At 44.9% G+C, this 13,365-nt stretch overlaps 1 protein-coding gene across 2 annotated transcripts in view; it reads right to left on the reverse strand.

The window, feature by feature from the left end:
- Positions 1 to 13,365, reverse strand: part of khdrbs2 (KH domain containing, RNA binding, signal transduction associated 2) — a 61,248-nt gene that overhangs the window by 23,083 nt on the left and 24,800 nt on the right. For both annotated transcript variants that reach the window (XM_067236924.1, XM_067236923.1), the window contains exons 3-4: positions 9,354 to 9,470; positions 1,256 to 1,402 (exon numbers count right to left, since the gene is read on the reverse strand). In XM_067236924.1, coding sequence (XP_067093025.1) covers positions 1,256 to 1,402; positions 9,354 to 9,470 — 264 coding nt within the window. The remainder of the gene's footprint in view (positions 1 to 1,255; positions 1,403 to 9,353; positions 9,471 to 13,365) is intronic.

Genomic DNA, 13,365 nt, shown 5'->3' on the forward strand with positions numbered 1-13,365 from the left:
GTCCAGACTACACCCTCCACACCATCAGCCCTGTCCAGACTACACCCTCCACACCATCAGCCCTGTCCAGACTACACCCTCCACACCATCACCCCTGTCCAGACTACACCCTCCACACCATCACCCCTGTCCAGACTACACCCTCCACACCATCACCCCTGTCCAGACTACACCCTCCACACCATCATCCCTATCCAGACTACACCCTCCACACCATCAGCCCTGTCCAGACTACACCCTCCACACCATCATCCCTGTCCAGACTACACCCTCCACACCATCACCCCTGTCCAGACTACACCCTCCACACCATCAGCCCTGTCCAGACTACACCCTCCACACCATCAGCCCTGTCCAGACTACACCCTCCACACCATCACCCCTGTCCAGACTACACCCTCCACACCATCAGCCCTGTCCAGACTACACCCTCCACACCATCACCCCTGTCCAGACTACACCCTCCACATATCTTAGGTTTTAACATGCCATTGGAAATTGTCAAGAGAAGAAGGACCAAAGAATTCCAATGCACGTGCTTGTTTTAAATGGCAATACAAGTGAACTTAAGATGTTTACATCTCAGCCATCTGTCTGTACAGTACCTCAGGCAGAACATTTGGAACGTACGTGATTGAGTTCACCTACAACGGTGCCAGAGGAATACCGCCAAAAGGGTGAATTGTGAGGCAAATAAAAAGCACCCTAAAGCAAAGTGAAGCATTTGAATGAGTCATGAGAGCCAGCAGATTCTCCTGCCAGGGCGTCCCCACCTGCAGTCTTACGTGGAGTTATTCATATTTACTGCCTCAACTTGTGATGCAATATACTATGCACATTAATTACTGCTATCTGCTCTAGGCATGCACGATGCTTGCAAAGCATGGCAAGTTGTTTCACACTGCAGTTGTTAATTGCAGAATACATTTGAGTTCTAGTTAACAGAGGGTTTGGGGGACGTGGCAGGTCTGGGGAGAACACGTCTTCATAGCCTTGTCACATTTTTTAAGTTTCTATGCTACAGCGAAATTATGTTATACGCCTCTTCTTAGTTATTATGGCTTCCCAGAATTCAATCTGCCAGTCAGTTTGTTTAACCAGTTTCTTAACCCCTTAAACTGTCAATTCCACCTGGAAGACTGGACGGGCCTGCGAGGGGAGTGCCACGTAGCACCAGGGCCGCTCCATTTCCATGTACCGATCTCAATCACCCTGCAGGAAATACAGACATTGGAATGGGTTTAGAAGAACTTACTGGAACTAGAAATTTCTTTATCTCCTCCAAGGCATGGCTCATGCGAGAATAGGCCTCTCCAGGAGGAGCGAAGACTTCAATTAAAACGTGCAGATCGTTGCTCAAATGGGCATACTTGGCTTCTCCGCTTTTCCTTAATTCTTCTTCCTGTTAGAAGCGGAGAGAGAAAAACACGGACAAATCAGGCCAAGTGTCTAGGACACACACACACACACACACACACACACACACATGGACACACACACACACACACATGGACACACACACACACGGACACACACACACGCACACATGGGGACACACACACACACATGGGGACACACACACATGGGGATCGTTTTTTGTTTGTGTGTCTGTACTGACAGGCTTACTGTACATCTTCCTCTACAGTATTTTAAAGTATGTACTAATTCTCTGCTATGATTAATATTTTGTTGAACATGCCCCTGTTTTCACAAAGTGAAAGGGCAAGAAGCACATCTAGCCTACTCTTTCATCATCATGAAGAAATTCTGGATCTATGATGATTTACCACAGGACTGGGGCCTTGCCTGCCACCTGCCTGCGCTGGGTTGATCTGTGAATGAGCATGGAGTATGAGAAAAGAGCATTATAAATAGAATATATTATGATTAGGATGAATTATTATTCTTACTATTGTTATTGCTATTGAGGAAAGATCAGAGAGACAGACCCATCCATGTGTGAGCCTCAGTCAGATCCAGACTCAGTTAAGGAGACTGTTGCAAAGTGGTTGTAAAACGTATAATATTTGAACAGAACTGAAATGAGCATTGCAGATACGCGGTCCCTCCAGGTGAGTAGGCATGTGATGTCTGGAAATAAATTCCAACCATTTCAGCAGCACAATGGGATTGTTTGCTAGACCGTTGAAGTAGGCTCCAGGGTTTACATTCAAGAATTGCACACTACCATGTTAGCTGTCAAACCTTTCACGATTATGCTAATGCTAACGCTCAGTCCTGACGAGGCCGCTCTGGACTAGTGCTTTCTGGTTTCTGGGAAATTTACCTTAAGAAACATTCAATCTATTACTAAATCCCAACCTGACCGAGTCTGAAACACCGATCACATTTAACAAAGCTCCCGGATTGGCTCGTCCCACTCCAGTCACATGTAGAAGAGCTTCTTGATTGGCTAATCTCATTGTAAACATCCAATCATCTCCCAGAGAGCTCCCTTATTGGCTCAGCCCACTCAGAAGCACCAGTGACCTTCCAGAGAGTTCTGTGATTGCTGAAGGTCGTCCTCTGAACTGTCTGAACAGTTCTTCAAAAAGCCGGTAATTACGATCGCCTCAGTTACCTTCTCGTGTTGATTAGCTTGGGCTCTCTGGCATGCAGAGAGAGAGAGTTGAGAGGCTTTGGTGTTGGTGGGTTCTTACAGAGACTTGATCAATGACAACCTCCTCTTCTCTGTCACATCTTGACAAGCAGATAAAACACCTCTTGATTCCCAGACTCATGACTTAGGACGCCTTGTTAGATATCTGGATTGGGCTGATGAGGAACTTTTACAAATCACAACATTCCTAGAACTTGTCTGGAGATGTGCTGCTGGGCACAGACTAAATCCTATGATTTGGTTTAATAATAGCCTGGCCTTGTGCAAATTTCTTTAAAAGAGTCGTTCAGAGACATCATCAGAGATGTTCCAATTTGTGACTCTTATGTCAAAAGACGTTGTGAATGAAATGAGAACAATGTTCCTTTTGACATGACTTGAACTGTTGAAGATGACAAACCATTTAAAAGCGGTTTTCTACCTCTTGTGCTTCCTGAAAGAAAGAGAGAACCATAGCCTTGATAGCTTGGATGACATTTATTCGCTTGTGAAACTTTCCTTTTACACCGTTCGGTTAGCAACACTCTATGGTTTGTTCTAAAAGCCGGGGCTGCCTATTAAGATGTTTGTGAAGAAAAGAATGAATGAAACGAAAGTGGTTTAATCCCAGTACACCAATATCATTTCCTAAAGGTGACAAAATAACAATGTTTTTTGTTTCTGTGGATACATTTCGGGAGGTTGTAACTTTGAAGGGAATGACCGTCGCAGCAAACGACAGTAACAGAGTACTTCTGTTCCGCAAAATGCAAGTGCATATTTAGATGTGCAGCCCTACAATGGAGTAGTAGTGTAGGTCAAACTCAGCTCCACACAGTTGAATACAACACAACTAACATCACAAACTAGGGAACCCTCTGAACCAATTCATCAGTTTCACATCTATAGCGTGCTTCGGACAGTGTCTGCAGTCAGCACGGACAGACATGAACAAACCTCCACACACACAGCACGGACACCTACAGTAGTAGTCTGAACCAAGTTACAACACAGAGGGGAAATGTTGATGCCAGGCTACTGCAGCTGTCTACATGGCAGCATTTGTTATCGTTCATGTCAGTTCATGTCACCTGAGGCGCGTTTGCGTACATTCCGCAAAAAGGGCCACGATGTGGCCGTCAAAATATTAGGGTGTGTTGGGAAGACTTGTCTAGATGAAGAGCAGCACGTTAGAGAAGTACTGCTGCCCCTACAAACATTACTCTTCATCAGCTATTGTATTTTCTTTCCAAAACAATTTAAAATTCAGGCCACCAGACAGTCAACCAAGAACATGTATTTATAGAGGTGTATGTATTTATAGAGCAATATGCCATATCAATCGCAAGGGCTTCTATTGCATAAATGTCCAGCTTGTTTGTAGAAGAGGCTAACTGTCATGTCTACTGTGTTACCCTGGCTTAGTACAGGATTCTTTTTTATTATGAAATTCATAACTAACCAGGGTGATGCTGTGGATGGCCTGGGTCATCATGCTACAGGGTATAGTCTCCCTCTGAGACAGCATGCAGTAACTAGAGAGGGTACAATTTCTGGGGAAATTGTAGGGTGTGCTTGCTTGCAAGCACACCCTACCCTACCCTTGCACAGGGGTCCGTTTTTGAATGACATTTTTACAACTGATACTTCAGTTTATTTTATATAAAAATGCATACTTATTATTTATAAAGATTACATAAATTTTTGCTGCTCATTTACAATTGAAAATACGAGTGAATGGTAGAATGAAATAGATTTCTTCTCATTTCCCCTGCAAGAGGCAGCCTCATCGTTGAATCAAAACGAATAAATTTGGCAGACCGGTGTAAAAATTGACCTAATCTCTATGACTTTGAGTTTTCCCCTTCTCGTGATATTTTCAGGCATGTAGCCTACTCATTGCATTCATTCATTAATAAAGAACCCCCTTTGAAGATTATTCTACGACGTTACCCGGCAGTAGAAGATGGAATCGCGATTCAAACAGTACCATCTGCTAACTGAAAATATTCCCCAAAAACGTAAATAAGCTTGACATTTATTTAGTGGAAAATCGCTCATTCATAAAAAGCTCACTGGTAGCGATCATTGTCAGTAATAACGCAAAATGCGATATAGCACTGTGTGGAGAAGCTGCCCCGGTAAATTGTACTACTACAGTACAGTACTAGACTACTGCTGTGTTCGTCTTGGTAGCGATTGCGTTGGTTGAATTGGATTTAACGTTCCGTTGTACGGTTTAGGCTGAAATTAATTATTTTCATGAACAGATTGACAACGTTTAGGCTGTGGCAATGAAGTTCAGGTTAGTAGTTAGATAGACTTTTGATTTAAGTAAGGGGAGTGCCGAACATGTTCTGTCGCCGTTTGACTTCCTAAACAGCTGTGTAGATGTTTTTGTAGTGTGTCTCGCGTAAGCTACAGCGTTGCAGTGAGCTACACTGGTTTGAAACCACAGGTAATTTCACCAACAAATCGTTTACTAATGTCAGAATAAATCCTACAACGAAAATGTATATGTGAGGAATGTTTATTTTAACGATTGAAAAAAGATAACGCTACATCATAGACCACTGTAGTATGTGTTGCCCGGGCAACACAGGCTAATGTCATGATGCTAATACTTCAGTGAAATAGTAGACTACTGTTTCCGAAAGTAGATGTACTTCCTTAATAATATCAGCTTATATTGTACATTACACATCACAATTGTGTGTCATATCACAAAGTAAAATGAGTAAATAGTTATCACCCTGGCCTCTTTGCTTGTGGCGTTTCTGCAGCTGCCTTGCAGTAAAGCTATAGTTAGCCTAGCTATCCCCCAAGTTAACAGATGCGAAACGAATGTTCTGCCAAAGGTAGTCACGCGTGTTTTCGTGATGTTAGTGACGTAGTGACGTTAGTAACGTCAGTGACTGTGTCTAGCAAATTAGCCACCGTTAGCTTCACTTTTCGCCACAAAAACGTAACTTGAGCCTAAACCATGCAACGGAACGTAAATCCCAATAGAAGCAACTCAATCGCTACCAAGACGAAACTTTTGACACCTAGGTTGTCTATGTAGGCCAAATATTAACTGAGTTTTAGGGGGGCAAAAATAAATAAATAAATAAATAATAATAATATATATGTGAGAGAACAAAGGTTGTGCCCTTGCCGAAGGCAAAGCACTCCCAACTATCCAGGGTGAGGCTGTGGATGGCCTGGGTCATCATGCTACAGGGTATGTCATGCAAACTTCCTTATCAGCCTTTTGAATTTAGGTCTTAGATCTCTACATATTTAGCCTACTCAAATTTGTTCACACACAACCCGGCATTGAGAACTGTTTGACAACTGATTGGTTAGAGGGGGTGCTCTCAACTGGTGGGGAGTCAGTTGGCTGAGCGGTGAGGGAATCGGGCTAGTAATCCGAAGGTTGCCAGTTCGATTCCCGGTCATGCCAACTGACGTTGTGTCCTTGGGCAAGGCACTTCACCCTACTTGCCTCGGGGGAATGTCCCTGTACTTACTGTAAGTCGCTCTGGATAAGAGCGTCTGCTAAATGACTAAATGTAAATTGTAGAGGCACTAGCCACTGTACGGCTGGGTGACACCCTGCCCCCTCCTCTCATATGCAAAAATCTGGAGTTGCTGGACGGAGTCTCTGCTTGATGGGTCTCACACCTCATTGTGTAACTTATTGTCGCATTTCTAGTCATATGTTGATAAGTAAGGGTCAAGATGTGGTCTGATTGGTTGTTCTTGGGTATAAAGGTAATTGTGAAGCATTGTTCTGTGGATTCTTGATCTCCTGAGATCTTCTCCTCAGCTCTGGCTTGTCCTACTCCTCCTTCCTCACCTCTTGCTTTCTCTCTGATTAACAATAATCAAGGTAGAGTAGGTAACATTTTAAACCTTCAATTTGTAACATGTTTGCCTTGTAATTGATTTCATTCATTTGCAATGCTATTAAATGTATATTTTAAATTAACCTTACTCTTGAACATTCTTGCTCTGATTTAACCCATAGAGTTAAATAACTGTAATTATATTGGTATTGGCATTATTTGGTTAAAGTTAAGACACTGTTCAATTTCTCCTCTTCCTTTAAACCATAGAGGATTAGCTTTGTTTGTTTGTCAAATATTAAACCCACTACACCCCTTACTCAATTGTGCAATTATTCCACACACATGGTGGAGCCGGTCGTACCGACTTCCGGATTAATTGTGTGAGAAAGATACAGTACCATATTCTAGTTATTTAGCGAGCGTCACACCAGTGCCTTCGCTTGTGCTCCAGCCTTATCTAGTACAACGGTGCCTCTGCGGTTCCCTGCTCGCATCCAAAGTCTCTCTTTGTCTCAAGTTATCCTTTACAATGTTGCTTGCCCTAGTTTCTCCTGTTGAAACCACTCAAGTGCCACATGACACAGGCTTCCTCCCAGGGGAGTCGTAGCTGGCTTTATATTTGTTATTTGTACAGAAAATAAGTTTGCATTTTCATGTATTTAGGACATCCTAGAACGTCGTCTCCATTCAGTCACTTGAGTTTTAATTGTGTGTCCTGCAACAGGAGGAGATGACCCCCACACAAGAGAGCTCATATTTAGGGCTCTTCAAAAGAGTGTCTGGGAGAAACGTTTGAAAACGGTTCCCCGAGACATTGAACCTAAATTATGCAGCCTGTTTGGAGTGAAAAATGGCTTTCATTGCAGAAATTTCCTCAAAACCAAACAAGACAGTATAGAATCCTGTTCCTTGTAGTCATAATCAGCTGCACAAAGCATAAATAGCTGTTTTGGAAGGCAGCCTTAAGGTTGAGATACTGGGGAACAGCACGGGATGAAACGATGCTCTCTCTCCCTGTGGAACAGGATCCTGCTTGCCTCCTGTTATCAGAAGAATGTGTGAGAGAGAGAGTGAGGGAGAGAGAGTGAGAGAGTAAGGCTAGGAAAAATTGAACAATTTCACACTGACAGCTTCTCCATGGCACTCCCCTCAGAGAAACCACAGGAGCCAAAGCCCAGCGTTATGTAGCATGAGTGGCAGGGTGTGCTAGTACAACATTGGCTTCATCCAATTAATTAATGAATATGACAAACTCTGCAGAAGTTGTTAGATCAGTAATGAGTTCTGTCTGTGAACAATTCAACGAATGAAGGTTAGTTTGAGGCTGTTTTAAAGACGGACAAGCTGACTTACATTGCACATTTCACAGCCGTGCACACGTGTAGATATATTGCCAAATAAATCCTGATGGATTTTTACAAAGTTTTCAATGTATTGCTGTGGTATTATTTGAAAACCTCACAGCTAATTATTCATGTAAACATGTATTCATTTTTGGATATTCACCTTTGGTTACTGGTTATTCACCTTTGGTATAGCTGCTATGAGTCGCACCTACAGTAGTAATTGATTTACTTTGAGGTATAATTTATGCAAAAACATACAACAGCTTCCTCCATAATTAAATCAGATATCACATACAATTGTCTGGGACACATGGCAGAGACAGCTAGACAGCTGAAGGTGAATGTTGTCATGTCTAAACTGAAGAAACCTGACTCTTTTCCTTGTTCTTCCCACAATCGGGATGTCTCACGGACCTGATCCTGTGGGCGACCATGACTGGTCAGCTTCACATTCACACCTCATCTCCAGGCTGGTCAGTCTGCGGATCGTTTGTCATAATAATAACCAATCTTCAGGTGCTCTACCACTGAGCTGCACTGATTGGTGTTCACATAGAGCTGAGGCTTTCAGCTGTCGTCCAGCCATGTCACAGCCGTGTCACAGTCACAACTACAACAGTACTGTTGTATCCTCAGGAGCTCCAGGAATCACCCAGACCACCAGCGTCATGCAGCCCAGCCGCAGTGCTCTCTCCCTGGGCCTGGCTGATCCTGTGTCTTGCCTCTGAAAAGCTTGCTGCCAGGGGACCTCCAGACAGGAGAATGAATGGCCTGGACCCAGTCTGCACTCTATGCAGGTCTCTCTTACAGGCTACCTGGGACGCTTTCTGTAGCACAGGCCTGTCACAGCCAACATGGCCACAGGGCAGGCAACCTACCAACACACTGTACAAGCCAGGGCCCAGACTTTCACCTGCTCTGTTCAGCAGGAGCATGTTATGGGTTTGGATGGATGTAAGGACGACTCTTTACTCATTCCAAATCCTTGCTTGGGGCTTGAATGTACAGGAGAGCAAGACTGAAACAAGGTGCGATGCACCACCAGACTCCAGGTAATTCTGGTTGCGTATCAACCCTTTCAAGAACTTTCAAGGTCTGCTAAACACCATTCAAGAACTCTCTTTTTCCAGTGCCTCCACACAGACCTGACAGCATACTAACCATTGTTTGTGAATAGTCAAATTTCGACAGCCACTCTTAGTGCTTCTAATGGGCAAATGTTCAGTTTAAGGCTAAGAAAAGACATTCTATCCTCTGAGGTTTTCCTACAAGGAAGACAACATTGCTATATTGCAGTGAACAGATCATATTACAGTAGGCCTATGCTGTTTCTGCCCCAGGCTGAGAAATCATTTGCGGCATCTGGAAATGTTTAGCCTGACTGAATAGTTGTTTTATTTATTGAGTTATTGCTGTGTCAATTTTTGAGAGTGTAAAACGTTTTCTGTTCAATAGTTATGATAATGTGCCTGGAGTGTGCTGTTGAAACTCAGACTTTTCTCTCAGTTCGGTTAAGTATTAAGCTGGCAAAAAGTGACAAAAGGATCAACGAAAACACACAAAAGTGCACATCACCTTGTCTTTGTCTCTCATGGAGCCCTTCCCTAGAATCGACATCTTGGCTCCTGTGTCCTCCTGCAACCTCTTCATCGAGTTCCCTCTCGGCCCGAGGAGCTTCCCAACAAAATTAAACTGGGAAGGAAGGAAGGAAGGAAGGAAGAGAAGAAAGCATTACCAACACACTTCCACCCTGACCTCCCTCCGTGAACCCCCCGTTATAAGAGAACGTAAAAATCACAACATATCGAAGAAAACGAGAATGAGATCATGAGAGTTAGAAAGATTACTGTTTGATATGAATGATCGATGTCCAACAAACAATCCCTTTCGATAGCTCCTAGCACTAATGATGGGGAAGGGCAGGAGGTGGGAAACTTGGGTGGAAGTGTGTAGCAGATCAATACGACCGAGCCCTGTGTGCTGTGCTGTACATTAAGAAGGTGAATGGACCTCCGAAGGTAGGAACAATCCTGCAGGCTCCTCTCTCATCATCCCAGCCCATCCTGCTCCGGGCCAGCCATGAGTCTTATTGATGCTCAGGGTCATCAATGATACTGGGAGAGAGGAAGCACAATGCCTGCACACAAGCCAATAACGTTCCCCCGGAACATTCCAGAGGTCAGACCCGGGATGAAGCCAGAAATAATGAGTTTCTGCCCCCCCAATGTGAAATCAAGTAAAACCATCCAGAAGATGGAGTGAGAGCGGCAGGCCCTGGGGTGCAGGCCTGGTGACTCCTCCCTCACCGTGGCCCTGCTGGGCGCTCATAAAGCGCTCCCTCACAGGCGGGGGCCTGGTGACTCCTCCCTCACCGTGGCCCTGCTGGGCGCTCATAAAGCGCTCCCTCACAGGCGGGGGGCCCGCCTGCACTGCAATCTTCGTTACAGGGGCCGGGGGTGATGACCATCATCTACTCTGACCCTGGGCTCAGTGATCACAGTCCACCGGCTGAAGGACTGCAAGATCGGTAGTATCATCCTTGAGGGGGGAAGGATACAAGATTACCAAACACAGCAAGCCAACATGCACAGTCGGGGTACTGCAAATTATCTAAAGTAATTGATAATTCCACGAGCAGCCAAATAGAATCGGCAGGAAAGGTCATCCGCTGTTGAAATTCCTGGACCGTGGCACTAATGTTTTTGAAATTAATTACTTGACCTTCAAATGTTTCGTTTGGTGCTGCCTGATAATGGGCCACCTCCAGAGTGAAGCAGTTGGTCAACTGCAGTTGCCCGACCACCATTCAAATGCTGATAACCTTGTTACCATGCAGCCTTAGCATGCTGCCAGCCCAGCTCAGCAGCTAGCCCCCGGCACACCTGGAGACCCTGACATGGTGAACCAACACTCCATCATCACAGCTCTCAGGGAGCATGCAGAGGTGTTCAATAGCAACAAGACGTCACCACCTTTCTGTTTTGTCTTTCTTTCTTTGTATTCTCCTTCTCTCCTTCCCTCCTTCCCTCCTTCCCTCCTTTCCTCCTTTCCTCCTTTCCTCCTTCCCTCCCTCCCTTGTGCCTTGCCTCTCCTCCAGTCCCTCTGACAGGAGTCTCCTCCAGCTGGAAGGGAGCCCTGGAGCAGATGGTCCAGGCTGCTACGGTGCGAGGGCGCTTGCCGTGAGGCTGCAGGAGAGTGGCCTGTTTTCATTAAGCTAATGAATGTCTGGAGCCTCTCTGCAGCTCTGCGGTGGGCAATTTGGGCTTTAGAAGGGGGCATGGTTCAGTGTTAAATGAGGTTTGAAATGATGCAAGTCGCCCCCCACAGCCTTGGCAGTCACACGCCTGCAGATATTACAGCTAGGGTGTTGCTAATGCAGCAATTAAGCACTGGGGCATTTTTGACGATTGAAAATAGTTCATCTTTTGCAACGACGAAGGATTTGCGGGGGGAGGGTATTTTTTGGGGAGCACATGATGAAGACTATGATGAGAGTTGCCGCAGAGAACTGTGACCAATGTGCTTCTGTGAGAGTCCTGGACTGGAGTAAGAGGTAGATATTTCTGACTGAAAACAAAAGATTGATCAAATTCAACAATCAAACTGAACAATTTCTCTGCACCAGTCACTCCAGACCGCACACGTCCACCAGTGCAGCGAGAGTGGCGAGCGAGAGGGCAGAGGCCGGTCTGTCCTGGTCACGCTTCTGAGAAAGCGCAGATGTGAGGACGCAGGAGAAAATTACTTTTCACACATAAGCCCTGTGACTGAGTCCTGGAGCAGGACCTGACAGGCTTTCTCAACTAGATTGCATTGATTCCTCTAAATGTTTTCACAGCGACCCCGCTGCTTCACTCTCACCTCCGCCCTCCCGGCCCCGATAGGACGAGAGGAAGGAGAGGGGGAGGGAATAGGGGAGGGGGAAGGGGGAGGGGCTTCTTTACAGTATAATCAAGCTGATTCTCCAACAAATCCATCCCAACTCTTTTACACAGGTGGTGAAAGTCTTAATGTGATCTGAGGCCTCTTCCCTGGGGCTGTAAGCCTCATTGTCCTCTTGTGTCTTAAGGAGACTGAAGCACAGGGCGAAAGAGAGACGTATTCCAGGGAGAGAGAGAGATGTGTTCCAGAGAGAGAGAGAGAGATGTGTTCCAGAGAGTGAGATGTGTGTCCCAGAGAGAGAGAGATGTGTTCCAGAGAGAGAGAGAGATGTGTTCCAGAGAGAGAGAGAGATGTGTTCCAGATAGAGAGAGATGTGTTCCAGAGAGAGAGAGATGTGTTCCAGATAGAAAGAGATGTGTTCCAGAGAGAGAGAGATGTGTTCCAGAGAGAGAGAGAGATGTGTTCCAGATAGAGAGAGATGTGTTCCAGAGAGAGAAATGTGTTCCAGATAGAGAGAGATGTGTTCCAGATAGAAAGAGATGTGTTCCAGAGAGAGAGAGAGATGTGTTCCAGAGAGAGAGAGATGTGTTCCAGATAGAAAGAGATGTGTTCCAGAGAGAGAGAGATGTGTTCTAGATAGAGAGAGATGTGTTCCAGAGAGAGAGAGAGATGTGTTCCAGATAGAAAGAGATGTGTTCCAGAGAGAGAGAGAGATGTGTTCCAGAGAGAGAGAGAGAGATGTGTTCCAGAGAGAGAGCGAGAGATGTGTTCCAGATAGAAAGAGATGTGTTCCAGAGAGAGAGAGAGAGAGAGAGAGATGTGTTCCAGATAGAGAGAGATGTGTTCCAGAGAGAGAGAGATGTGTTCCAGATAGAAAGAGATGTGTTCCAGAGAGAGAGAGAGATGTGTTCCAGAGAGAGAGAGATGTGTTCCAGAGAGAGAGATGTGTCCCAGAGAGAGAGAGAGAGAGAGAGAGAGAGAGATGTGTTCCAGAGAGAGAGAGAGATGTGTTCCAGATAGAGAGAGATGTGTTCCAGAGAGAGAGAGATGTGTTCCAGAGAGAGAGAGAGATGTGTTCCAGATAGAGAGAGATGTGTTCCAGATAGAAAGAGATGTGTTCCAGAGAGAGAGAGAGATGTGTTCCAGATAGAGAGAGATGTGTTCCAGAGAGAGAGAGATGTGTTCCAGATAGAAAGAGATGTGTTCCAGAGAGAGAGAGAGATGTGTTCCAGATAGAGAGAGATGTGTTCCAGAGAGAGAGAGAGAGATGTGTTCCAGAGAGCATTCATACCATAGTAATGGTATGAATACTGTTTCTGTGGCTCCACCGTTGCTTTGGAAATATGAACATTTGTTTCTTAATGCTAATAAAGCCAATTGAATTGAATTGAGAGAGAGAGAGAGAGAGAGAGAGATGTGTTCCAGAGAGAGAGACGCTTCCCTAAAAGAAACAGAGAAATTAGAGAGACAGAGAGAAAAAATCTTTATAATCTCTAACCAAACATTCATAATAAAACAATTTGAAAACCTTGAATCAACAGTACAAATCAAAATGAATTGGACTACCCCATTACTATTTCAGAACTAAATAACAGAATAAAGGCCCTTGAAACAGATAAAGCATGTGGACCAGACAGTAGACAAACCGAAATGCTCAAACACAGCAGCCTGAAGCTAAGAGAGGTTATTCTAAAGCTGTTCAATC

This window comes from Osmerus mordax, chromosome 5, assembly GCF_038355195.1.
Source record: "Osmerus mordax isolate fOsmMor3 chromosome 5, fOsmMor3.pri, whole genome shotgun sequence".
Taxonomy (NCBI): domain Eukaryota; kingdom Metazoa; phylum Chordata; class Actinopteri; order Osmeriformes; family Osmeridae; genus Osmerus; species Osmerus mordax.